Source organism: Podarcis muralis, chromosome 16 (assembly GCF_964188315.1).
Source record: "Podarcis muralis chromosome 16, rPodMur119.hap1.1, whole genome shotgun sequence".
NCBI lineage: Eukaryota > Metazoa > Chordata > Lepidosauria > Squamata > Lacertidae > Podarcis > Podarcis muralis.
Window position 1 is genome coordinate 15,928,267 of NC_135670.1, and position 25,394 is coordinate 15,953,660.

Consider the following 25,394-nt stretch of genomic DNA (forward strand, 5'->3'; position numbering starts at 1 on the left):
TATTTGTGGGGCATAGGAATTCATTCACCCCCCCCCCCTTCAAAATATAGTCTGCCCCCCCACAAGGTCTGAGGGACAGGGGACCGGCCCCCTGCTGAAAAAGTTTGCTGACCTCTGGACTATAGTGTCTAGGCTAGGATTAGTCCAGTTTTAGAGCCACAGAGCTCCTTAACTTTGAATTCTGTTTTTACCCACCTGCTTTTTCTCTACCTCTTTTTTTTTAATAAAGTTTATTAATTTGGCATGTGCGTGATTGCCAGCCTCAGGGTTTTAGAATCATCATGTGCTTAGAGGCTTGGAGTTTATGCTTCTAGAAGTTAGGATCAGGATTTTTAGAGACCTGCAAGGTCTCTGGAGGTGTGGATGAGAATCGGGGAGCGCAGGCAGCCTTTGCACTCTGAGTAAATAACTGGGAAACACAGGAAGTGTTGGTCTTAGAGTTCCTGGGTTTTAGGAAGTTTAGTGTGGGTTTGCCAGGGAACAATTCTTTATAACCCAGCTGTTCAAAGGGCACTTTGGCTGGGAGAAAATACCCTATCGCCCCATCATCAAACAGGGATAAAGACCTAGCAGAGCACTGGCCAAAGTGTCAAGAGGCAGCTCAGGAGGAATGGAATTCTCAGCAGGGGCTTGGCTCTGTCCTTGAGGCCACACAGCCGCCAGTTTCATTCCTCAACTGGTGCTGGGGAGGCATGGCTGGGTGTGGAGTGCGCTGGCAGTACATTCTTGGGGCTGCGCTCTCTGGAGCCCTGCTGCTTACCGCTGGGATCTTGTTAGGGCACTATGCAATCTACAAAGAACCCCAAACCCCGGAGTGGCTTCACAGCCTCTCTAGAGACCTGGACCCAGCTCTTCTCGAAGACTTCATGAACCAGGTGGAAGCCGCACGCATTGGACAGAACCTCAAGTAAGGCTGGCGGAGGAAGAGACAATGTCCTAAAGTTCTCTTTTTGTTCTGGGAGAAATGGGAATCCTTCCCAGGTCAAAGAGTCTAATGGAATACCTGTACCTATGCATTCTCTCTAAAGATAGATAGATGATAGATAGATAGATAGATAGATAGATAGATGATAGATAGATAGATAGATAGATAGATAGATAGATAGATAGATGTATTATGGCTTCTGTGGATTAGAGTCCACTTCACCATCTGAAGGGTGAAGTGTGCCAGGGTGCCAGTCTTAAATGGGGCATTCTGGGATCCAAACAGAAAGATGTCCTACTTAAAACAGGAGAGTTGCGGGGTATGGAATGGGAGCTAAAACAAATTAAGCTTAGGTGTGTACATGCTCACATAGCACAGGGTTATAATCAGCTACTGAAGGGTTGCAAACATAGGGGAACCTGTCAGGTAATCAGGTGAAGGCATCCCCACATATGGATTTTCCCAGACATTACTGGGATTTCAAAGGCAGAAATGATGTCCAGGGGTAATTTCTGAAATGTGGCGCTTTGTCCTGGATCTTAGGCAAGTCATTTGAAAAATCACAGGGTTGTTTTTTTTGCATTTTTGTGAAAAGATGCTCAACAATTTGGGGGGTTTCCTAAATAAAGCTCAACCATTTTGCTGGTTTCCTTTTAAAAAACTCAAAAATTTGGGGGTCTTCCTAAAAAAACACTCAACAGCTTTCAGGGTGTCCTGGTTTTTACTTTTTGAAATATGGCAGCCCTATCTAGGGTGTGTGCAGCAAGGGCCACTTGAAATGTAGTGGGGGAAATGACCTTACTGTGTTTAAACTGCTAATGTGTACATTCCCTGCCCTCATTGGCTCACTGGAGGAGTCTTAGACCCCTTGGCAAACTACAGTTCCCAGGATTCTTTGGGGGAAATGAAATGCTTTCAAGGTGCTTCAGCTGGCAACAGTATTGTGTGACGTGAGTGAATGTAGAATCAAAAAATTGAGGAGCTGGAAGGGACCTCAAAAGTCATCTAGTCCAACCCCCTTAAATGCAGGAATCACAGCTGAAGAATTCCTGACATACGGCCAATGATGCACAATCAGGAATAAAATAAGGAGAAACTTCTTGTTTCAAAGCTGGGGGGGGGGGGAGGAAGTTGTGGTTTGGGGAAGGACTCATTATATGCCAGATTCCCAAATTTGCCCAAACTCCAAAGACCTACCCCACGCCAAGTCTTTCCCCCATTGCTCCCTCTTGCATTAGGGATCTGTCTTCCAAGCCCCACATGGCTACCACGAAGGGGGATGAAGAACTGGTGCAGCTGATTCTGAAAGCCTGGCGAGACCCCCAAACTGGCCTGGACAGCGCCACAGAGGGCCAGTACGAGGTGTTCCTCTCCTTCCCTGACCCAGAGAAACCCAACTCTGTGGCTGTGGGTGAGTGCTAGGTAACGGGGTGTCATGCAAAATTTATGTTAGGCCCATTATCAGTGAGGCCTGCGCCATGTGCGCAAGAATGCAACCTGACCACCAAACTGGTAAGAACTGGTCAAAGAGGAACCAAACGGCTCACTGTCAAAGTGAACAGCAACTCCAGTTATGGTACAAGGAGGGTTCTAATTCGTACGGTTAAAAAAATGGGTTGGGTAAATGTTTTCAAGGGTTGTGGTTGGATGAGAGATGGTGGCAGGCTGGGGTGGCAGGAGACAGTTGGGAAGAAAACAACCAGCTAAGATGATGTATATTTCCTGTATAGTGTGTGTCCTAATGGGAATGCTCTCTTGGACTAAGCAGGGTGTCAGCCTTCGGGAAATCGGCTTCCTCCCTCGTGGCAGTAAATAAGCAGATCAAACGAAAGGAAATTCTTACCAGTTTCTTTAATAAACATGGCGAGAGACAACAGAAAGCATCTCCTAGAATGGCGGTGCTCCCAATTAAGGCTTCCACCTCCTCCGTCCCTATTAATCTGTGTCACTCCTATGTCTTGCAATCTGAGCTTGCACTTTCTGTTCTAACACTCTTTGAGCTCCCCATGTCTTTGGGGGTGTGGGGAGGTGGATGCTGTCCACAGACTGCGAATCTGTTAACCCTCTCTCTTCCAGTGTTTCTTCACCTAGCTGTTCCCCATCCAGTATTTCCCAGCTTCTGCCTTCTGAACCATGCCCCTCTGCAAACCACTGTTCCAAATCTATACTGTCCTCCTGCTCCTGGGAAGATTCAGAGTCAGGGGGAGGGGGAGGGGGCGGCTCCCACAATCTCTCCACAGTGCAGTCCTCCTCAGCACGGTCCCTGACACAGGGTAAAAACCAAAGCCAGCCAATGAGTTTTCAGAGTTTATGTTTGGAATTGGGGAATGAGTGAAGGTTGAGAGAGGAAACCACTGAAGGGAGAGGGTGGGGACACCTGCTACGGATGCTCTGATTAGACCCTCTTCTTCTTCATACCAGTGATGGAAAATGGCAGCCAAGCCTTTATCTCCCAGGAGACAGAGAAGAACCTGACTGCGGACCAGGCCGACAGAGACGTTGTGAGGCCATATGCAGCTTACGCACCTCCAGGGAACCCCAAGGTGCAAAGCAAGGGCGTGGCCTTTTATCCTCCCTTATCTCTGATATCTTTATCTAATCTTCTGCTTGGAGTTTGCCCTCTTGATGGGCCAATCAAAGACACCACATGATCCTCAGGGGGCCTTGCCCTCCTAGGTGTGTTTTGTCTCCAACAGAAAGATGCTTCACACAGACTATATACCTTCGGAGCACATTCAAAGTACATTTTCCACCTCAAATAATTCTGGGCCTTGTAGTCTGTTCAGGGTTGTTGGGAATTATGACTATGCGAGGGGGAAACTACAGCGCCCAGAATTCTTTGAGGGAAAGGACGTGCTTGGAATGTGCTTTATGGTGCCAGAGGGAGACCCCAAATCTTCAGCTACCCTTTAAATGTTTGTGGTGACAGTTCTATCTCTTTGTGTAACAGCGTCAAAGGATGATTTCAAGGTGTAAACCCCTCATAGCTCATATCCTCTCCTTTCCAGAGAGGGAAAGTGTGAGTTGGCAGCTAAGATATCCACCTTTTTCAGTGTGTGAAATGTGTGTGACGCTGCCCAGACAATCTGGAGTAGCATGGAAAATATTCAACATTTTCCAGAACCTTCCAGGCACACCTCTGTGGGGAGGGAGTTCATCAGTTTAGGGGCCACTACAGAAAAGTCCCTCTCTGTGACTCTTACTTCCAAAATGTCCCTTTGTGTAATCTTGTTATGATGCCTGCAAAAGTATATTCAGCTTTCTATCTTTGTTCTGTGATTCTTTATGGTTTTTCTTGTTCGTGAGGCATTGTTTTTGAAAACTCAATAAGCACTTAAAAACAACAACAAACCTCTCTTTTCTTAAAAAAAACATTCCAGGGAAAACTGGTCTATGCCAATCAAGGAAAAATGAGCGACTACGAATACCTGGTCCAGCAGGGCATTGATCTCAATGGCACTATAGCCATAACTCGCTATGGGGGTGCTGGCCGCGCAGACAAGGTAAACTGGGAGCTGTTCCTGTTCCGTTCCCAACCTTCAGCTTTTGTGGGACATTTTGAAAGAACAACCCTAAAATCCGAAGTAGGGCTATACTTTTCTTAGGCCAACCAAGATACTCTAGAATAATGAGGAAGTTTTTGAGCTCTCCCTTCTTCAGGCAAGATGTTCAGCAAAGCTGGGTATGGGGAGGGAAAATGCTGGAGGATATTGTTATTTATTCTTTTTTTAAAACAACAACAACAGCCCTGCCCTTCACCTTCAGGTCTCCGGACATGCTGCAGCAATTTAAAATTCAGTGTCTAAAAGAGTTGAAAGCAAATTACAGTCAAAGTCCAACTCCTGGAATGTAGGAATCCCAGCTAAATAATCCCTGACATATGGCCAGCCAACCTCTCTTTCAAAGCTTCCAGTGATGGAGAGTTTCTTGAACAGCTTTTACCACCAGAAAGTTATTCCAAATGCTTAGCTGGAATTTCCTTTCTGACCGTTTGAATCCATGGGTTGGGTCTTCTGCCTGGGCCTCTCGGATCCCTGATGCACAAACACATCTGTCTGGATCTTGCCTTAACAGGCCATCAACGGTGCCAAATTTGGTGTGGTTGGGGTGGTGGTGTACACCGATCCTGGGGACATCAATGACGGCAAGGCTTCAGCAACAGAGACGTACCCCTATTCGTGGTACCTGCCCCCCTCGGGTGTGGAGAGGGGTTCCTACAACAGCCACTTTGGAGACCTGCTGACTCCTTATTACCCAGCCAAAGGTGAGGAGGTTGGGGTGGAGCAGCAAACACGATTTTAATGTATACGCAAGAATCCGTGTTTGGGGTGAGGAGGAGAACCAAGAGCCCACATGCCAAGCTGTTGCGTTCCAAAAGCAAGGGATTGGACCCTGATTAATAGAATACATACGAGGCTTGACCAGCAAGTCTCTGGGAGGAGGTGCCAATAATAATCCTGTCCACCCCTTGGCCCAGGTCGTTTTATTCACAAAAGAACTTTTTACACAGTGCTCGTAAGAACCAATCAGATTTCCTCTGAGCATTTCAAAAACCCCACGTGGGACAAAGTCAGATCAGAAGAAATCCTTTTAACTACAAAAGACTACTTTGAGCATGCATACATATCTGAGAGTAAATAAAACAGGACTAAAGGAGGAATGCATTCAGCAAAACCCCGGAGGTCATAAACAGGCAGGAAAGGAAGGAAGGATGGCAAGGGAAGAGTATTTACGGTACCATCTCCTTGTGAACTCTCTTCCTGGCCCTTAAGATCTACCTAAAGATTAACAAACTACATCAAATCTACCTTCTATCTTTATGACCCAGGATGCCTGGTGAAGCAACTGGCCTGTGTATTTAGAATGCTTATACGTGCCTGTCAGGCGTAGAGAAAGCAAATGGCAGAGGTGCAGAGACTTGTGGGATTTGATCAGAAATTATTGTCAATGAATCAAGCCCAGTCAACGCAATGCTTTCATTGCGGACACAATGGCTTGCTCCATATTTCATAATTCCTCATAGCAATCCCACCTGACCCCCACACTCTGGATATTTGCACCCTCACACCAAGCAGACCTTATCCGGCAAGCAAGGAAGAGAGAGTGTCAGAGTTCTTTTCACGCCAGGTAATCCAACCAGACCCAGCAGGGAAACAGCTTTTAAGCTCCCCACCTTGCTTGGTGGGGCAAGGCCCTGCTCATCCGCAGGCTCTGTGAAGCTAGAGATGCTCGTGCGAAAGTTTGCAGGAATTTAGCCCCACAAGATATTGTGAGAACATCCCAGAGCCAACACACGGAGCAGGCTTTGCCCCAAAAGCAAGCTTAAAAGTTCTTTACATGCACTGGGTAACCCCAAGTAGACCCGTTGCAAAAAGAGCTTTTAAGCTCTCCTCCTTCCTTGATCTAACTTGTGGAAGTGGAAATGTTGGACGAGCCCTAAGATGTGATCGATCCTGTACAGAGAAGGCTCCTGCCTGATGTCAGCAGCCCGAGTGTGGAGTGTGGGAGGGTCCTAACATCATTGGAAACAATCCCATCTTTCTTACCTTCTCCTCTCCGCTTGCAGGTTTCACCTACAGGATTCCAGAGGACCAGATCACAGGGATCCCTCCCATCCCCACCCAGCCCATTGGCTTTGAGGATGCCAAGACGCTTATCTGGTGGGTAGTAACTGTGGGGTTTAGGGTGCATAAAGGAGGGCGATTATGGGAAAGGAAGATCTGGGGTGTGCAAGGGTGTGTGTGTGTGGAAGCTCAGACTTGGAGGGAAGAGCGTAAAATGAAATCCCACACAGATCAGAGGATGCTTAAAAATCTAGGTTTTGAGATTTGAAAATTCACACTTCAGAATTCAGTTTGAGGGACGGTTTGGGAGGGAGGGGGGACTACGAATCTTGTTGGCTGATCTTTAGGGGGAGAAAGGTTATGTTCCAGTATATCATTCCCCCCTCCAAACCCCTCCCCTCATAGTCAAGTAAGCTGTCATCTGCACATGTGCAATGGCTGTCTTGAATGTATACACCTCGATTTAACTGCAAAGTGAATGCAGCTTATGTTTTCAAATCGGATAGAAGCTGGTTTTGGGGGGAATGCATCCGACAGGAGCATTTCTCAAGAAATTGCGACTAACATAATTTATGCCCCATATACACCTATTTGACCACTTTGATCTGCGGAACTGGCACTATTCAACGTGCCACATAATACCCATTCTGCATTTGTAAGAAATTATTCTTTCAGTGTGCTGGCCCCTACACTTTGGAACTCCCTGCTGATTGATATTGGGCAGGTGCTTTCACAGTATTCTTTCTGGTGCCTGCTAAGAACATTTTTGTTTACACAAGCCTGCCCAGATGTTTAGAAAGCTGATGCAAGTTGTAATCTGTTTTCATTCTATTGCCGTTTTAACTTTTCGAAAGCCTTGAATTATTGTTAATTTTTCTCATTGATAATTTTATTGTTTTAGCTTTTTTTTGTAAACCACCTTGAGGTTTCTAAAGCAATGCAGTCAGTCAGTCAGTCAACACCAGCAGTGGGAGCACACTAGAACCAGAATAAGTGGAAATGCACACCCAACCAAGAAAATAGAACAGATGTGAGCTGAGGGCTAGGTCTTCTGGGATGGCAATGAAGAAAGGGCAGCACTCAGTCTTCACCCTCCCTCTTGCACTTGCAGTAACCTGGCTGGCAACCCTGTGGCAGAGGCAGCTTGGCAGGGAGCACTGGGCTGTGTCTACCATCTTGGACCAGGATTCAGACAAGACGGGCTGTTCTCCAATGCCAGGTGAGGGATGCACAAATAGGCCAGGCTCAGTTTCTCTCTCTCCCGCCCAGTATTCAGTTCAGCTTCTATTATATGCAATTTTGAACGCAGTTTCACTTGACATCAGTAATTTTCACTAATATATGGATTTGATAGCACACGTTATCCTAGCGTACACATTCCTCTCCCCCCCCTGCACATTTTTGGCTAGTCGGAGAACTTCAGTGCAACATTCAGAGAAGGGCAGACTTCGAACGAAAGCTGTGCTTTGGTTCCTGCATTGTTCTGAGACTGTGAATGAGGATAAAGGTAAAGGTAAAGGTACCCCTGCCCGTACGGGCCAGTCTTGCCAGACTCTAGGGTTGTGCGCCCATCTCACTCTAGAGGCCGGGAGCCAGCGCTGTCCGGAGACACTTCCGGGTCACGTGGCCAGCGTGACATCGCTGCTCTGGCGAGCCAGAGCCGCACATGGAAACGCCGTTTACCTTCCCGCTAGTAAGTGGTCCCTATTTATCTACTTGCACCCGGGGGTGCTTTCGAACTGCTAGGTTGGCAGGCGCTGGGACCGAACAACGGGAGCGCACCCCGCCGTGGGGATTCGAACCGCCGACCTTTCGATCGGCAAGCCCTAGGCGCTGAGGCTTTTACCCACAGCGCCACCCGCGTCCCCGTGAATGAGGATAGGTTTCTATTAATATGCAAACTGAACCAAGTTGTCACCTGTGCCTCCATGAGGTGTCCATGGAAGGTCGTAGACAATGCAAGGGAGGTTCGTCATTCTATATCTTTATGTGGCAGGTGGAAATGCTCCTTTTCAAAAAGGCCGATTAATATTATTTAGCCTTTTAAATGTGTTTGTGGGATGAAGGGATTCTTTTTTGTTTTGTTTTTCAACTATTTATTTGTGCTTTTACCTTGCATTTTTATCTTGTCACTGCCCTGAGATCATAGAAATTTAGAAATGTAGAGTTGGAAGGGACATCAGCGGTCATATATTACAACCTGCTGCAGGTAAAAAGGTAAAAGGTAAAGGACCCCTGGACGCTTAAGTCCAGTCAGAGATGACTATGGGGTTGTGGCACTCATCTGGCTTTGAGGCTGAGGGAGCCGGCGTTTGTCCACAGACAGCTTTCCAGGTAATGTGGCCAGTATGACTAAAACACTTCTGGAGCAATGGGACACCGTGAAGGAAACCAGAGCACACAGAAACACCGTTTACCTTCCCGCCAGAGCGGTACCTATTTATCTACTTGCACTGGCATGCTTTCAAACTGCTAAGTTGATAAGAGCTGGGACAGAGCAACGGGAGCTCATGCCGTCGCAGGGATTTGAACCCCCGACCTTCTGATCAGCAAGCCCAAGAGGCCCAGTGGTTTAGACCACAGCGCCACCCACTGCAATGCAGGAATCTCAGCTAAAGCATCCATGACAGATGACCATCCAACCTCTGCTAAAAAACTCTCCAAGGAATGAGTGTCCACAACCTCCTGGGGGAGATTGTTCTACTGTCAAACAGCTCGTACTTAAGATCTTATGAGGAAGGGTTGTTATATAAGTCTAAACAAACAAACAAACAAACAAACAAACATGAATCCTACTCAAGGTAGATCCATTTAAGTTAAAAGGCATTACTAACTTAAGTCCATTACAGTGGTGCCTCGCAAGACGAAATTAATCCGTTCCGCGAGTCTCTTCGTCTTGCGGTTTTTTCATCTTGCGAAGCACGGCTATTAACGGCTTAGCGGCTATTAACGGCTTAGTGGCTATTAACGGCTTAGCGGCTTTAAGAAAAAGGAAACAAACTCGCAAGAACTCACAAGACGTTTCGTCTTGCGAAGCAAGCCCATAGGTAAATTCGTCTTGCGGAACGACTCAAAAAACGGAAAACCCTTTCGTCTAGCGAGTTTTTCGTCTTGCGAGGCATTCGTCTTGCGGGGCACCACTGTAATTTCAATGGGTCTATTCTGAGTAGGACTTGGTTGGAGACAACCCAGGAGGCCTCTCCTCTCTATCCTGCTGCTGCGAAGCAGGAAGCTCCAGTAATGTGAGAAGCCCAGAGCCAAATCACCATGATAAATTATTTCATTGTGTAATTGGGCGATTGAACCTGGCTCTCTTTTGTTTCCTAGTGAGGTCCAGGTCAACGTCCATAACTACAGAAGGATCAACACGTCTTCCAATGTGATGGGACTGATAAGAGGAAGTGTGGAGCCTGGTGAGTAGCCCTGGGCAAACAGATGCCTGGTGGGGGCATGGGGGCACAGAGGGAGGCAGGAACATCCTTCTGGTGGTGATGGGTCACTCCTAGGGCAACCAAAAGGGGAAGGAGTGACTCACTTATGAGGAAGGTTGAGGCATTTGGAACTTTCTAGTGAAGAGGAAGGGACGCGGGTGGCGCTGTGGGTAAAACCTCAGCACCTAGGACTTGCCGATTGCATGGTCGGCGGTTCGAATCCCCGCAGCGGGGTGAGCTCCCGTCGTTCGGTCCCAGCTCATGCCCACCTAGCAGTTTGAAAGCACCCTTAAGTGCAAGTAGATAAATAGGTACCGCTTTATAGCGGGAAGGTAAACAGCGTTTCCGTGTGCTGCTCTGGTGCCGGTTCGCCAGAGCAGCTTCGTCACGCTGGCCACGTGACCCGGAAGTGTCTGCGGACGGCGCTGGCTCCCGGCCTCTAGAGTGCGATGAGCGCACAACCCTAGAGTCTGTCAAGACTGGCCCGTACGGGCAGGGGTACCTTTACCTTTACCTTTTAGTGAAGAGGAAGAGGTAACGTGATAGAAGTTTATAAAAACTTCACAAACCATGGAGAAAATGTGGTCTCCCTCTCAGAGCTCTAGAACTCGCAGGCATCTAGTGAAGCTAGAAGACTCAGGGATAAATAAACAAAAGCCTTTCTCCATACAGAACATGGTTAAACACTGTGCTTTTCTTCTGGGGGTACTTACTGGCCCAAGTGTGTAGCACTGATAAAGGTATACTCTGATCTAATATTCTTAGCTCCCACCTAGTTAGTCCCCCTGTCCCCTAGGGGGTGCTCCTGCCCACTTTGGGCGCCGCAGATCCATCCCTTTTCAGGCTCCCGTCCAACATGTGCCCTTCCATTTTTGCCGAGTTCCTACTCCTTCCTCCGCTAGACCGATACGTCCTCTATGGTAACCACCGGGACAGCTGGGTGCATGGCGCTATCGACCCCAGCAGTGGAACAGCTGTCATGCTGGAGATCAGCCGAGTGCTGGGGAAGATGGTGAAAGAAGGTGAGCTTAGGGCGGGGTGTGTGTGTGTATTTTATTTTCTTTGGTGGGGTGTGAAACATGGCAACTCCAGGGGAAGGTCTGGTATTTCCGGGCAGAGATGAAGATGCAATCCACAGCGGCCAGTGAGTGGGCAGAAGTAGGTGGAGATTCCTATGTTTGCAAACTAGGCAGCATCATCCCAGCTAATCATTTTATTTATTCAATGTATATCCTACCTTTTTCTCCAAGGGGCTCCATGTGACACACATGATTCCCCACTCTTCATTTAATCCTCATAACAACCCTGTGAGGTAGGTTAGGCTGCGAGGTGTGGGGTGAGTTTTAATAGGTAGGAGAGGATATATTAACTGCTCTCTATCTCTCCAGGCACCCACCTGTGTGGGTTTCGAAATCCCATCCTTGGCAGCAAAATTTAAAGCATAGGAGTTAGGCTGTAAAACCTTGCTTTGAGCAAATCCAGCTATGAAGTAAGCTGGCTCTCCCTTTCTTACCCCACTTAAGATTCAGGCAACAACTTGGGAACTATGCAGGCAAAATACTTATATTTACAGGGCCTAAACCTTGAGCAAATGGAGGGATGTCTGCATCCAGTGCTGGTAAAAGGAAGAGAAAGAGAGAAACAGGAAATACCAATGTACTCCTTCCTCTCAAGAACAGGGGGGAAATGACATCACACAGAGCCCTCTCTGTCAGTTCTATTTCTATGGTCTTGGGTGTCTGCCTATCAGCAGTACAGCTCTGTGGTATTCACCTCTTCTCATGCTAACTAGCAAGAATGTGCATCTGTTAGGTTTGGCTGCTATCTCCCAAAGGAGGCAGGAACTGGCTCAATGTCATTCAGTGAGCTTGATGGCCAAGTGGGGATTTGAACCCAGGTCCTAGCCTGACCCTCTAGCCACAACACCACGCAGGCTCTCAGAAGGAGAAGCAGGCTGTGCAAAAGCAGCCAAGGAGAGCAAGGAGCAGAAGTGGCCAGGGGATTGTGTCTTGGAGAGAGTCAACTGACAGCTAAAAAGAGAGACCCGTGAGGTGCCTCACCCCTGCTCTAGAGGTGCTCCTCCTGTCTCCAATTTGCACATTCTCATTCAAGTGTCTAGGAATAATGTGTCATTTATTCTCAGGGAAGTGGCGCCCACGAAGGTCCATTATTTTTGGCAGCTGGGGTGCTGAGGAGTTTGGTCTCATTGGTTCTACAGAGTATACAGAGGTAAGAAGAAAAGAGGTTGGATGGATGTAAAGAGTAGGTGAGAGAGAGACTGAAGAACAGGTGATTCTGCACTGTGCATTTAATAATAAGAATAATTTATTATTTGTACCCCACCCATCTGGCTGGGTTGCCCCAGCCACATTCAAAACACAATCCTACCAATTTAAGCAGTCATGGCTTCCCCCAAAGAATCCTGGGAAATGTAGATTGTTTATCATGCTGAGATTTGTTAGCAGACCATTAAGATCCCGTAAAGGTAAAGGTAAAGGGACCCCTGACCATTAGGTCCAATCGTGGCCGACTCTGGGGTTACGGCGCTCATCTCGCTTTGCTGGCCGAGGGAGCCGGCATACAGCTTCCGGGTCATGTGGCCAGCATGACTAAGCCGCTTCTGGCGAACCAGAGCAGCACACGAAAACACCGTTTACCTTCCCGCCAGAGCAGTACCTATTTATCTACTTGCACTTTGACGTGCTTTTGGTTGTGGGGATTCGAACAGCCAACCTTCTGATTGGCATCCCGGGTGGCGCTGTGGGTTCCCTTACAGAGTTCCCTTAAAGGCAATTGTTCCCTTAAAGGTAAAGGTACCCCTGCCGGTATGGGCCAGTCTTGACAGACTCTAGGGTTGTGCGCTCATCGCACTCTAGAGGCCGGGAGCCAGCGCTGTCCGCAGACACTTCCGGGTCACATGGCCAGCGTGACGAAGCTGCTTTGGCGAGCCAGAGCCACACATGGAAACGCTGTTTACCTTCCCGCTAGTAAGCGGTCCCTATTTATCTACTTGCACCCGGGGGTGCTTTCGAACTGCTAGGTTGGCAGGCGCTGGGACCGAGCAACAGGAACGCACCCTGCCGCGGGGATTCGAACCGCCGACCATGCAATCGGCAAGTCCTAGGCGCTGAGGTTTTACCCACAGCGCCACCCGCGTCCCCCCCCCAAAAAAGCCTACGGCACCCGGTATTCCCAGGCGGTCTCCCATCCAAGTACTAACCAGGCCTGACCCTGCTTAGCTTCATGAGATCAGACAAGATCGGGCGTGTTCAGGGTAGTATGGCTGTAGATGTAGATTGTTCCCTTACAGAGCTACAATTGCCAGTGTAGTTTAACAATCAACCCCTCTTCCAAAGTAACTTGGGAAATTGTAGCTCTGCAAGGGGAATACAGGTCTCCTTTCAGCAACCTTAACACACTACATTTCCCAGGAATCCTTGGGGGAAGCGGCATCTGCTTAAAGTGGCGTGATTCTGCTTTAAATATATAGTGCAGAGGGGGCTGAGTAGAGGTTGGAAAGGGATCATAGCTTGGTTGGGTGTTTTGTTGTTTACATTTGTGTTCGGGGGCTTATGTACTTCAGTTCCCAAAACGTCTGGCCTCAGAGTCAGGAACTGGGCTGATGCAAAGCAACCGCCTTTTATTCTTACTATAGGAATGGGGGAAAGGCGGACTGAAATCTGCCGGGTGACTTGTAGCTGACTCCCAATAGTTTAATGCCAATATAGCAAAAAGCAAACAAACACCCACACATTTCCCGCAACTGCCCCTTCCCTCTGGCAAATTAGGCTGCTGAAAGGAAGCTTGGGGTTGAAACCAGGAGGGGATTTGGGGGCGAAAGGATCTGGTCCTGAAAACAAATCCCTGGTAGGAGCAGAGAGCTTCTCTCTTTTGTAACTCCAAGCACTCGTGACGACTTTGTGGTGCAGGGGTCCTCAACATGAACCATGGGGATTGTCAGGGGGTGGGCTGGAGACCTCACACTTCCGCAGAAGTTTCTTTGCTTATCACATCTCTCCGCCACACAGGAATTTTATAGCAAGCTGCAACAGCGCAGCGTGGCCTACATCAATGTGGACATTGCAGTCTTTGGTAAGCTCACCTCACCTTTCCACACTATCTAGCTGCACTGACTGACTTATAAATTCGTTGTAGTTATAATGCCTGGGAGAGTGTTGTCTGAGAGGAGGGTCCTTGATGCAGCCCCCTGGCTGAAGAGAAGCAGGTTTGGGTCTGGTCAGTGCCTGGGTGGGGGACCCTGGATGTGAAAATCCCACCTCATTTGTTTTTTGAGGGAGTTGGGTATGTTTAGCCTGGAGAAGAGAAGAGAAGAGAAGAGAAGAGAAGAGAAGAGAAGAGAAGAGAAGAGAAGAGAAGAGTGAGAGGTGATATCAGAGCCATCTTCAAATACCTGAAGGGCTGTCCCATGGAAGATGGAACAAGCTTGTTTTCTGCTGCTCCGGAGGGGAGGGCCCAGACTGATGGATTCAAACAACAAGAAAGGAGTTTCCAGCTAAACATTAGGAAGTGCTTTCTGAGGGTTAGAGCTGTTCAACAGAGACATGGACTCCCTTGGAAGGTGGTGCACTCCCCTTCACTGGTGGTTTCCTCATTTTTTCTCATTTTTCTCTCTCATTCCAGATACAATGGTTCTGGCAGATAACATTAATGTTCGTTCTAAGTGTATTGATATCAAGGAGTCTATAAAAAGACTTAAGAGGGAAAGAGAGAGGGCACTGGGGAGGAAATCAATGCAAGAATGTATATGCTAAACTGTTTGCCGGAGACTCAGATAAGGGGCCGTAGATTATGCTTGTTTCCCAACGCGATAATAAGAACATTTGGATCATTTTGTTTAATGGCGCTTGTGAAGGGAAAGAGTAAAACATAAATTCTGTTTTCACAGTTCATAACTGTGGTATGAATCCAAGGAGCAAAATGGCTCAACTTGATATCCAAACTGCATTTCTTAAGGATTTTAGGTTGAGACGCTGCTCATTTACCAACGGTTATATACTGAGATTGTCATCTCAGCAAATTCCATCATCTTCATAAGCCAGTCTTCATTTGTTGCGACTTCTTCTTTCCATTTTCGCATGTGGGCTATTCTTGCCGCCGTCATAGAGTTTTAAGGCCACAAAAGCTCTGGTCCAACTATACTCAACAGAAAGGCCTGCGGTATCAGATTTTCAATGTTTGATAGTTATTTACACCTCCATCATTCCCTGCCCGCCCTTGTCTCTTGGCCCCCTCCCAGGTATTTCCCCCTCCCCCTTGCCCAAGGACATCCTACCCACTTTGGGAACCAATGGTCTACACACTGGCAAAAAGCTGAACTTACCCCTATCACACAAGGCACAGGAGCCTTACCAGGCAACAAAGGGGGAACCCTACTTGTGCCCTGGGGTCAGGAGAGCTCCCCGTAATGCTTCTCTTTCTCCTTTGACAGCCAATGCCACCTTGAGGGCCCAAGGAACGCCACCTGCACAGAGTGTCATCTTTGCAGCTGCCCAGCAGGTAACTTGAAGAGAATGGAAAGCCAACTCCAAAATAACAGTCTCTGTGTAGGAGACACATTCTCAGTTTATTTTTCAGGGAAACAAAGGCTATCGGGGGTCACTGGCCTTACATTTGCAAAACTGGAGGAATGATCATGAGCACCACACTCATTTTATTAGGGGGAAAGGGACGGCAGCAGTCAGTCACACCTGCAGCAGCTTGCAAATCAAAATAATGAAGTCAGTCCAGCTTTGCAGCCTGAAAGGGGTCTTGGGCTTCAGAGCATCCTTGCAGAAGTGAGACCCCTAAAGGCCATCCTCCTCCCTAAGATGGGTTGTCATGAAATCTGCTCCATTTCTGAATTTTTTTTTTGGGGGGGGGGTTCGTTTCCCTTGTAGGTGAAAACCCCAGCTGCAGATTCTTCCCTGTCAGTCTATGAGAACTGGAAGCAACACTTCAGCCGAAACAGTTCAGTCTATGGCGTCATCCCCAGGTAAAACGATGCTGTGAATGTTTTCCTTTCTTAACAGCCCGTGGACCCCCTCACATTCACAGAGTTCCTCTAACCGGTTCCTAGACCAGGTGTGTGGATGGGAACCACTGGTTCTCCAGAAGTGGCTGAACTACAACTCCCATCATCCCTGCCCATTGGCCATGCTTGCTGGGAGCTGTACTTTTTCTCCTTGGTCAATCGCTTTATTGTATATATACTAATATTTATTTACAAAGGTGGTCTATTTTAGTGTATCATTTTTACAAAAAAAAAAAAATTTACATGGGTTGTACCCAGCTAAGTTCTACTCAGCTTACTGATATAATAGACTTAAATTCGTCAAGCCCATTGATTTTGAGTAGGACTTTACTGGGGACAACTCGTGGTTAGGGTGTGTATATGATATATTCTCTGGTATTTATTTATAAAGGTGACATCTTAAAAAATATATGCATTGCTGTTTATAACTGACCAACCTGCAGTGGGGAGGTTTTTGTGGGTTTGTTTCTGAGGGTTCTGTATTCGAGTCTCTGCTTCAAGTGATGCTTCCCCGAATTACTGTCTTCCTCCCCCATTCAGCTTAGGGTCTCTGGGTGCTGGAAGCGATTACGCCTCTTTCATTCATTACCTGGGCATCACATCCATGGATATTGCTTACACCTACGACCGGGTAAATTGTAGCCCTGCGCTAGTTGGAATGGTCAAGGGGCAAAGGGAGCTGGGAGATCCAGCAACAGCCCTAGGGGCACAGATTTCCCCTCTCCCTGATCAGTTTTTAAAATTTATTGATTCAAAGTATTTTTCTCCTGCTGTTCAAGAGGATCTTCTTGTAAAGCAGCAACTGCAGTTAATCAACTTAATCAACAAAAGTAACAATGCAAAAATAAATAAATCACAATGGAACGCTTTACATTTTAAAACACCTGAAACCTTTTTTAAAAAATCAGTTCCTAAATAACAGCAGTCAGCTGGTACAATCTATAAACACTGTCCAATAAATACTTCTCATCAATCAGATTTGCCCAGTGAGGCTGCAGCAATGGACCCATTCATCTAATCAAAACATCAAACCCCAAACCTATTATGGCTTGTCTGTTCGCTATGAGTTTAGACACCTCTTAAGATATCACAACCAAATTTTGTGTGATTGTTTCCGAGATCAAGGAGCAGCTTTTCATCTATGTTTGGATGCCATTTTGAATCAAGATGGCAGACTGAACCTTTCAATATTGCTCTGATTGTATCCAAATTTTGTATGATGGTTCCTGAGATTAACGAGCGGGATTTCCTCTTTGGTTTGAAACCAATGGACGCCATCTTGGATCAAGAAGGCTGACTAAGCCTTTGAAAACTGCCCTGACTTTAACCACGGATTTGAAAACTGAGCTGATTTCTTAGAATTCCTAAGCAATGCTGGGGGGCAAGGCTCCTGCTAACCACATGATATGACCTTCCCTTCTTTCATTTGTCTAGTCCAAGACTTCGGCCCGCATCTATCCAGCTTATCACACAGCCTTTGACACTTTTCACTATGCAGAGACATTCATTGACCCAGGTGAGGGGTGAGGGTCAGTGAGAGTCAGCGAGAGAGTAAATCAGGGTTTGTTAAGGGTGCTGGGAATTGTAGCTCAGGGTGGGGGCAAACCACAGTTCCCAGGATTCCTTGAGGAAAGGCCTGTGCTTTAAAGGTATGGTGTCTATGCAGCCTAGAACTCCTGATGTTGCCTTTGCGTCTCTCTGGGACTGCTGGGGTAATGGTTGGCAGCCATGAGAGCTACCTCATGTTTATCTGTTGCCTTAGCTGAATTTAAAGTACAGTGGTACCTTGGTAGTCAAACTTAATCCATTCCGGAAGTCTGTTTAACTCCCGAAACCATTCAGAAACAAAGGCACGGCTTCCGATTGGCTGCAGGAGCTTCCGGCACTCAGTCGGAAGCTGTGGAAGCCGTGTCGGATGTTTGGCTTCCGAAAAACGTTCACAAACCGGGTTTGCGGCGTTTGGGAGCTGATTTGTTCCGTTTGATTACCAAGGCACCACTGTATTCAATTCCAGCATGCTTAGGAGCATAACGTTTGCACCTTAAAGGATCAATAGCTGACCAGAATATACTATCTGTTTCTGTGGAGAGCAGCAGCCTGTCCTGCTTTTGCAAAACAGCGTAAATGTTGTTTGACAGTGAGGAGGCAGGACTGAAGATTTGGAGATATGCTTCAGAGGTCCAGACTATGGGGAGCCTGGAAAAATTAATAATTAAAATTTGGATTACAATTCGGTCTTTTTTTATTTTAGTTTTTTGTTTTTAATTAGATTATGATGTGGACACGCTGGTTGGCTGTCTTCATTGGAAAATCAATAAAAATGATTTTTTTTAAAGTTGTTTGACAGTGGAACGGTCTCCCTTGGGAGGTGGTGGACTCTCCTTCATTGGAGGTTTCTAAGCAGAAGTTGGGTGGCCGTCTGTCATGGATCCTTTAGCTGAGATTCGTGCATTGCAAGGGGGTTGGACTAGATGACCCTTAGGGTCCCTTCTAACTCTATGGTTTTATGAGAGAGAGAAATCCCTGGGACTGTACTCGCTGAGTCCGCTAAGGCTGGGCACAGGCCAGTTTGCTCTGCTGCTGCTGCATCTGGGGAAATTCTCTTGCCCCTTCCCAGGGTTCACCAGCCACCAGACTGTGGCACGGACAGCTGGCAACGTGCTGATGCGCCTGGCAGATGCCTTGATCCTGCCGCTCAACGTGAGCGACTACGGCGAGACGCTGCAACAGATGTACAGTGTTGCCAGAGAGGCGTTCCAGGCAGACCTGACCCATCACAACATCTCGCTTGGTGAGACGGGTGGGAATGTGCGGGATTACAGGCTGGGTTAGTGGGCAGGTGGCCTCTGCAGGTAAGATCGCCAGGTGCAAAAGAGAATAAGGGGCCAATCAGCCTTTCGCCCCCTTCATTAGGGGCTGTGTGTGTGGCAATTAGGGGGTCATTAACCCAGTGGTCAGGGATAATGGGAATTGTAGTCTCAAAACATCTGGAGGGCTGAGTTTGCCTATGCCTCCCCCCTAGGTCCAAAGTGTGGGGCTAAGCACACTCTTCAGCATGAGAAAGATCCCCAGCAGCAGAGTTTTAAGGCCATAAAAGTAAGCAGCAGTGTGAAGCATGAGGGATATAGGCTGTTAGTCCTTTTAGATATCTTGCTTAGTCCACTTACAGTGCTTGCCCTCTCTGCCCCTCTCGCAATGACAGACCACACCATTAGTAAGTTTAAATGCTTTACTTACAAAGCTCCAAAGGGTCGGATTCATGTGTTGTTCCATGCAGCAGCACGAAGAACACAGGTAGAAATACTGGGATGTGAAATACCTCTAAGCACACGGTCTGAGCTTGTAAAGGGCAAGCTCAGGCACATCCTGTCTCCTTGGTGAGTTCACATGGTGAAAGGAGAGCGAACAAAGGAGGAAACTTAACTCCCTTCCAGGTGAGGGCTTACAGTTCTGTGTTCTTAACCCCTTCATGCATTAATGAGCCCCAAGCTTGCTAGTTATATTTGACTGCAATTTCCCACAGTTTATAGGGCTGAAGTTTAGCCACTAAACTGAACACCACTGCTAAGGAATAATAGGCTGCAAATGGAACTATGGGCTTGTCTACTCAGGGTAGAAGCTAAAGCTGACCCTTAGCTAAACCCCGAAAGGCACTGATCTGTTTTGCTCTTTTGCCCTTCAGATCCACTCTGGGCCGCAATCGACCGTTTCCAGGCTGCCGCCGCTGGTCTTAACCAGCGCATAGCAAACCTGAGGGAGGAAGCAAACCCCAGGTGAGAGTCTCCTCTTTTGGGGAACTTTGTACTATACATGCATATAGAAGTATTTGAATATGGCAGATTTATATAGTAATCTACAGCAGTGTTTCCCAACCTTTTTTGGGCAAAGGCACACTTGTTTCATGAAAAAAATCTCGAGGCACACCACCATGCCAGATAGGGAAAGGTCACTTTTTACTTATGTAAAAAAAAAATAAAAAAAATAGTAACAGCATAGAAGGTAATGGTTAGGCTAGCATCCCTCTTCCAAATATGCTAGGTTTTTATTTGCAGGGACTGTTCTACATGGGAAAGCATTCAGCACTGTCATTCTCCCATCTGCCATCTGAATTGGTACTATTCTGGGTCAACTTACTCTGCTGCATGTGTAGATGAAAATGGCACCAAGTGTGGGGGAGGGGGCAGAACAGGTTTCAGATACAGGATATTAAGCATACACGTACTTCAGATTGAACTGGTTGCTTGCTTTGCAAGTTTTCATTTCCCAAATGACTCCCTTGGCAAGCGCAATACCTACCAGGCTCAACGCCGGTCTCGCGCTGCCGCTTCCCGCACTCTCAAGGACCCGGGAGGAGGAAGGCGTGAAGGGAATCCCGAAGGCGCGAAAACCTCGCGCATGCGCAGGCCTTCCGCCTGCGACAGCCCAGTAGGCCGGCCGAAGCGAGCGGCGATGGGATGTGGGAGGGAGCTTGCTCGCCGCCCCGCATGTGCCTATGTGGGGCACGTTACAGCCCCGTGACGTCAGCGCCACGCAGGCAGCCAGGCAGGCAGACGGCGAGAGCCCCGCGCTGGGCGGCCTCTCCTCGCCACCGCCGCCCCGCCTCTCGCCGCCCGACTCGCCCGCCTCCCTCCAGGCAACATCTCGCGGCACACCAGGCAACGTCTCGCGGCACACTAGTGTGCCGCGGAACACCGGTTGGGAAACACTGATCTAGAGTGTACAAGTGGTCTCATATTCACCCATCTGAATAACCCAGTGATGGTGCCCTCTGGCCAGTCAGTGAGAGATGTTATGGGGCAGGGGCTTATTGGTAGTGTCTCCGCATTTGTGAAATTTGCACTCCAGGAAATGTGATTCACCTCTTGAGATTTTTTTTATGTGTGTTTCAGTGTGCATTTGATTTAGTTGCTGTGATCCAATTACTCATTCTTAGGGGATATTAATTTGGTGTTTCATACATTTTTGTAAAAACACACACACAAAAACTCATGTTTTCAATAACTCCGTAAGGTAGGCTGGTATTGTTATTTTATTATATTTGCTTGTTTATGAAAATATTTATAGACCGTTATTTCATAAAGAATATCAAAGTGATTTACAACAAAAATACACAAAACTATATAGTAAACACCATATTAAAAGTTTTTAAAGAGACATCAATTAACCATTGGGGGTGGATGTCTTCTTAATTGTCTGCATAGGCCTGGCAGATTAGAAAAGTTTTCAGCAGGCATTTAAAAGTTGGCACAAAAGGTGCCTGCTGAATGTCTAGGGGCAGAGAGTTCCACAGGACTGAGCCAATGACACTAAAGGCTCGGTTTCTTGTTGTTGTCAAATGAGCCTCGCCAACTTGGGGAATGACCAGCAACACCCCTGCAGATGATCTCTGTGACTGAGCTGGGACAGAAGGATCAGGCAGTCGCTGAGGAACCCTCAACCTTAGTCGCTCAGGGCTTTGTATTATTATTATTATTATTATTATTAATTATTATTTAATACCCCGCCCATCTGGCTGGGTCTCCCCAGCCACGCTGGGCAGCTTCCAACAAAGTATTAAAATACAGTGGTCTGTTAAATATTAAAAGCTTCCCTTAACAGGGCTGCCTTCAGATGTCTTCTAAAAGTCTGGTAGTTGTTGTTCTCTTTGACATCTGGTGGGAGGACGTTCCACAGGGTGGGTGCCACTACCGAGAAGGCCCTCTGCCTGGTTCCCTGTAACATGGCTTCTCGCAGTGAGGGAACCGCCAGAAGGCCCTCGGCACTGGACCTCAGTGTCCGGGCAGAAAAATGGGGGTGGAGACACTCCTTTTGTAAGTCAATACAAGGACCTTTATCTTGGCTTGGTGGTGGGTGAGCAGCGAATGCAGCTGTTTTAACAAGGATGCCATGTGTTCCCATCAGGTCAGGGGCTCTCATCAGCAGTCTGGTTGAACTTCCAAACCAGGCCCAAGGGCAGCCCCACACAGAGCACATTGCAGTAGTCCTGCCTCAATCGATGGATTACAGTGCATCAGGCTATCCCTGTCCAGGAACAGCTGTAGCTGGCAAACCAATCAAAGTTGGTAACCAGCACTCCAGGGCAGTGCTTGTTCCTGAGCAAACTTGGCTTTCACATAGCAAACCAGCTCTGTGAAATTTTGCTGTGGGGCTGACACATTCTATGATTGGCCCCAAGACGGCTCTTAGCCCAACCCTCTTTCTCCCTCCTCTTTCTCCCCCCCCCCCCCCAATTTCCTGAAAGCCCCCTGGACGTGCGGATGGTGAATGACCAGCTGATGTTGTTAGAAAGGGCTTTCCTGAACCCCAGAGCCTTTCCGGAAAAGTATTACTACAGGTAAGCAATTCCAATGGACCGGTTTTCTGGCTTTCGATGTGCAATTCTCTTGTGGAATTCACTGCCACAAGATGGCAGTGGTGCATAACCACTGAGATTTTGTGTTTTAACTTGCTTGCTTATTTTAAAAAGGATGGGCTAACTGGGGCCTCCAGTGTCAGATAAAGTGGACTTATCAATGTCAGGCAAGAACCAAAGAGCAGGAGAGGACTTGCTCATGGCTTCCTTGAGCAGTGGTGGGAAACTTGTAGCTCCCTGCATCACTTCAAAAGCCCTTTGCAAGCGATCACTTACTATCTGTGGCAAGAGCAGTCTGCCCTCACCCTCTTGGCCACCTGCAGGGTGGGGGCGGGGGAGAAAGAGAGAGAGAGAGAAGGGGCTGACTCCAACCAGTTTTTGCCCTGCCTCCTATTGGCTGCAATCCCACCCACCACCGGCATGCTACCCCTGATGGAGCTCCCAAGGTGGTTTACATAAGCTGTAAGGTAAAGGTACCCCTGACGATTAGGTTCAGTCGCGGACGACTCTGGGGTTGCACGCTCATCTCGCTCTATAGGCTGAGGGAGACGGTGTCATGTGCTTCCGGGTCATGTGGCCAGCATGACTAAGCCACTTCTGACAAACCAGAGCAGCGCACGAAAACGCCGTTTACCTTCCCGCTGGAGCGGGAATTTTGCTGTGGGGCTGACACATTCTATGGTTGGCCCCAAGACGGCTCTGAGTCCAGCCCTCTTTCTTTCTCCCCCCTCCCCCATTTCCTGAAAGCCTCCTGGACGTATTTCCTGAAAGCCCCCTGGACCTATTTATCTACTTGCACTTGACGTGCTTTCGAACTGCTGGGTGGGCAGGAGCTGGGACCAAACAACTGGAGCTCACCCCAGTCGCGGGAATTCGAACTGCCGACCTTCTGATCGACCTTCTGATCGGCAAGCCCTAGGCTCTGTGGTTTAGACCACAGCGCCACCCGCGTCCCATATAAACTGTAAAGCCATGCAATGAAAATCATATTTAAAAAAATTAAAATCAGAAATCAGCTAACTTGTTATGGAAAAATGCATTCCTCATTGCCTGCGTAGACCTGGCAGGATAGAAGAGTTTTCAACAGGTGTTTTAAAAGTTGGCACAGAAGGCGGCTGCTGAATGTCTAGTGGCAGAGAGTTCCACAGGGCTGGACCGATGACTCTAAAGCCTGTTTGTTGTTGCTTTTCCTCATCCAGCCACGTCATCATGGCCTCTCGGTCATCTTCTCTGGCCACCTTCCCAGGACTTGCTGATGCCTACGATAACGCCAAGGAGGACGGCCTGTGGGGTGAGGTTCACAAGCAGCTCACCATTGTAATCCAAGCGATAGAGAATGCCGCCTCCATCCTGGAGCCTGTGGCTGAATAACAGGGATGATAAAATACAAATAGTAAGAGAAGCAGTGTGATCTATTCCTCACTGACTTGCTTCTTCCACCCTGTTTTTAAAGTAGTTTTGTGGGTCATGGGTTTGTCTTATCATTGTTCTGTTTTTCTTCCATGCCTGTAAGCTACTCAGGGGATGCTGGGAATGGGGCAGCTTGAAAATTGTACCAATAAATAAATAAATGCTTTGCATTTGCACAACACTTTGAACAATGTTGTAATTGGTTCACTTACATAGTCTCTGCGATCCTTACAACAGGGGTGGCTTTATAGCTCAAAAACAGCACTTTGAATTGGACCCAGAAACTAATTGGCAGCCAGTGCAGTTGGGCCTGGATCCGTGTAATATGCTCAAACCGTCTTGCTCCGGTGAGCGATCCGGCTGCTGAATTCTGGACCAGCTGAAGTTTCAGAACTGTCTTCATGTATAACATGTTGCAGTAATCTAACCAGGGCTGGATTTAGGTTTGATGAGGCCCTAAGCTACTGAGGGTAATGGGGCCCTGTATATGTCCAGCTGTCCTTTGTAGACAACAAATTGTCGCTTTTTTGTGTTGAATATATGCTATATAGTACCGTAATTCATGGTCCTAATAGGTATCTCAAGCCATTTACACACACACAAAAATGTATTTTATCAAAGTAATTGTTGAACTGAAATACAATTAAGAAGTATATTAATAGTGAAACACATTTAAGAAGTATCTAGGGAACCGCCCAGAAACAAAAACAAAACCCTAACGAAGCAGACCTTTGTGGCAGTTTGAATCCCTGTGTGACGTTTGCCTCCTAGGATGGGTCATAAGGAAAGGGTTAAAATGGGTGTGATATGATTGGCCAGTGAGAATGCAAGGGGGGAATAAAAATTAGAGTGGGGGGGTTTGAAAGTCAGTTGAGGTTTGGGAGTTGGGAGTTGAGGTTTGGGAGTTGAAGAAGGAAGAGGGAGGTTTAGGTGTGGGTTGGTAGAGTTGTATTGTGAGAGAGTGAGAGGAATTGTTAGGTGGAGTCAGATAGATAGTTGGAATAATCAGTTTGAAGTGGTTAGGAACTAAGAATAAGAAACTGACAAGAGAAAAATTAACTGAAACCATAAGCTTGTTCCTGCATTTAAAAATAAACTTGATTATTTGTTCATGTTAACAACTGACTGGACTCCGTGTCCCCCCGTGAGATACGGGGTGGTGGCAGCGGAAAAAGCAATCGCAGTGGCGGCACAGGGTCAATAGACCGTCAAACATCCGGGGGCCCTGTGTGTGATTGCCACACCCTGCAATGGAGTGAGCTCCCGTTGCTCTGATCCAGCTCCTGCCAACCTGGCAGTTTGAAAGCACACCAGCACAAGTAGATAAATAGGCACGGCTGCGGCGGGAAGGTAAACGGCCTTTCCGTGCACTCTGGTTTCCGTCATGGTGTCCCGTTGTACCAGAAGCGGTTTAGTCATGCTGGCCACATAACCCAGAAAGCTGTCTGTGGACAAACGCCGGCTCCCTCTGCCTGAAAGCCAGATGAGCACCATAGTCGCCTTTGACTGGACTTAACCGTCCAGTCGGTCCTTTACCTTTTCCTTTATCAATCTGGGAAAGCCTGTCTGAGCAAAATTGCTTTTGATTGTTTCTGGAAAGGGATGCTCTTCCACAGACCGGGGCAGCCACCCAGAAGGCCCTGCTCCGAATTACTACACTGGGGTGAACAGAGTCCTGACA

At 47.6% G+C, this 25,394-nt stretch overlaps 1 protein-coding gene and 1 pseudogene across 1 annotated transcript; one reads left to right on the forward strand and one right to left on the reverse strand.

Moving 5' to 3' along the window:
- The first annotated feature begins 559 nt into the window (after window positions 1-559).
- NAALADL1 (N-acetylated alpha-linked acidic dipeptidase like 1) lies at window positions 560-23,894 on the forward strand. Its single transcript, XM_028710880.2, has 19 exons — window positions 560-907; window positions 2,164-2,336; window positions 3,347-3,468; window positions 4,306-4,428; window positions 5,000-5,189; window positions 6,492-6,585; window positions 7,601-7,708; window positions 9,817-9,902; window positions 10,823-10,942; window positions 12,064-12,149; window positions 13,949-14,012; window positions 15,370-15,437; window positions 15,818-15,912; window positions 16,492-16,582; window positions 17,386-17,467; window positions 18,569-18,742; window positions 19,634-19,724; window positions 22,193-22,285; window positions 23,503-23,894. Exons 1-19 carry the CDS (start codon window positions 693-695, stop codon window positions 23,672-23,674), a joined length of 2,247 nt encoding a protein of 748 aa, XP_028566713.2. The 5' UTR covers window positions 560-692; the 3' UTR covers window positions 23,675-23,894.
- Window positions 13,092-13,211, reverse strand: LOC114587235 (5S ribosomal RNA; annotated as a pseudogene).
- Window positions 23,895-25,394: the final 1,500 nt, after the last annotated feature.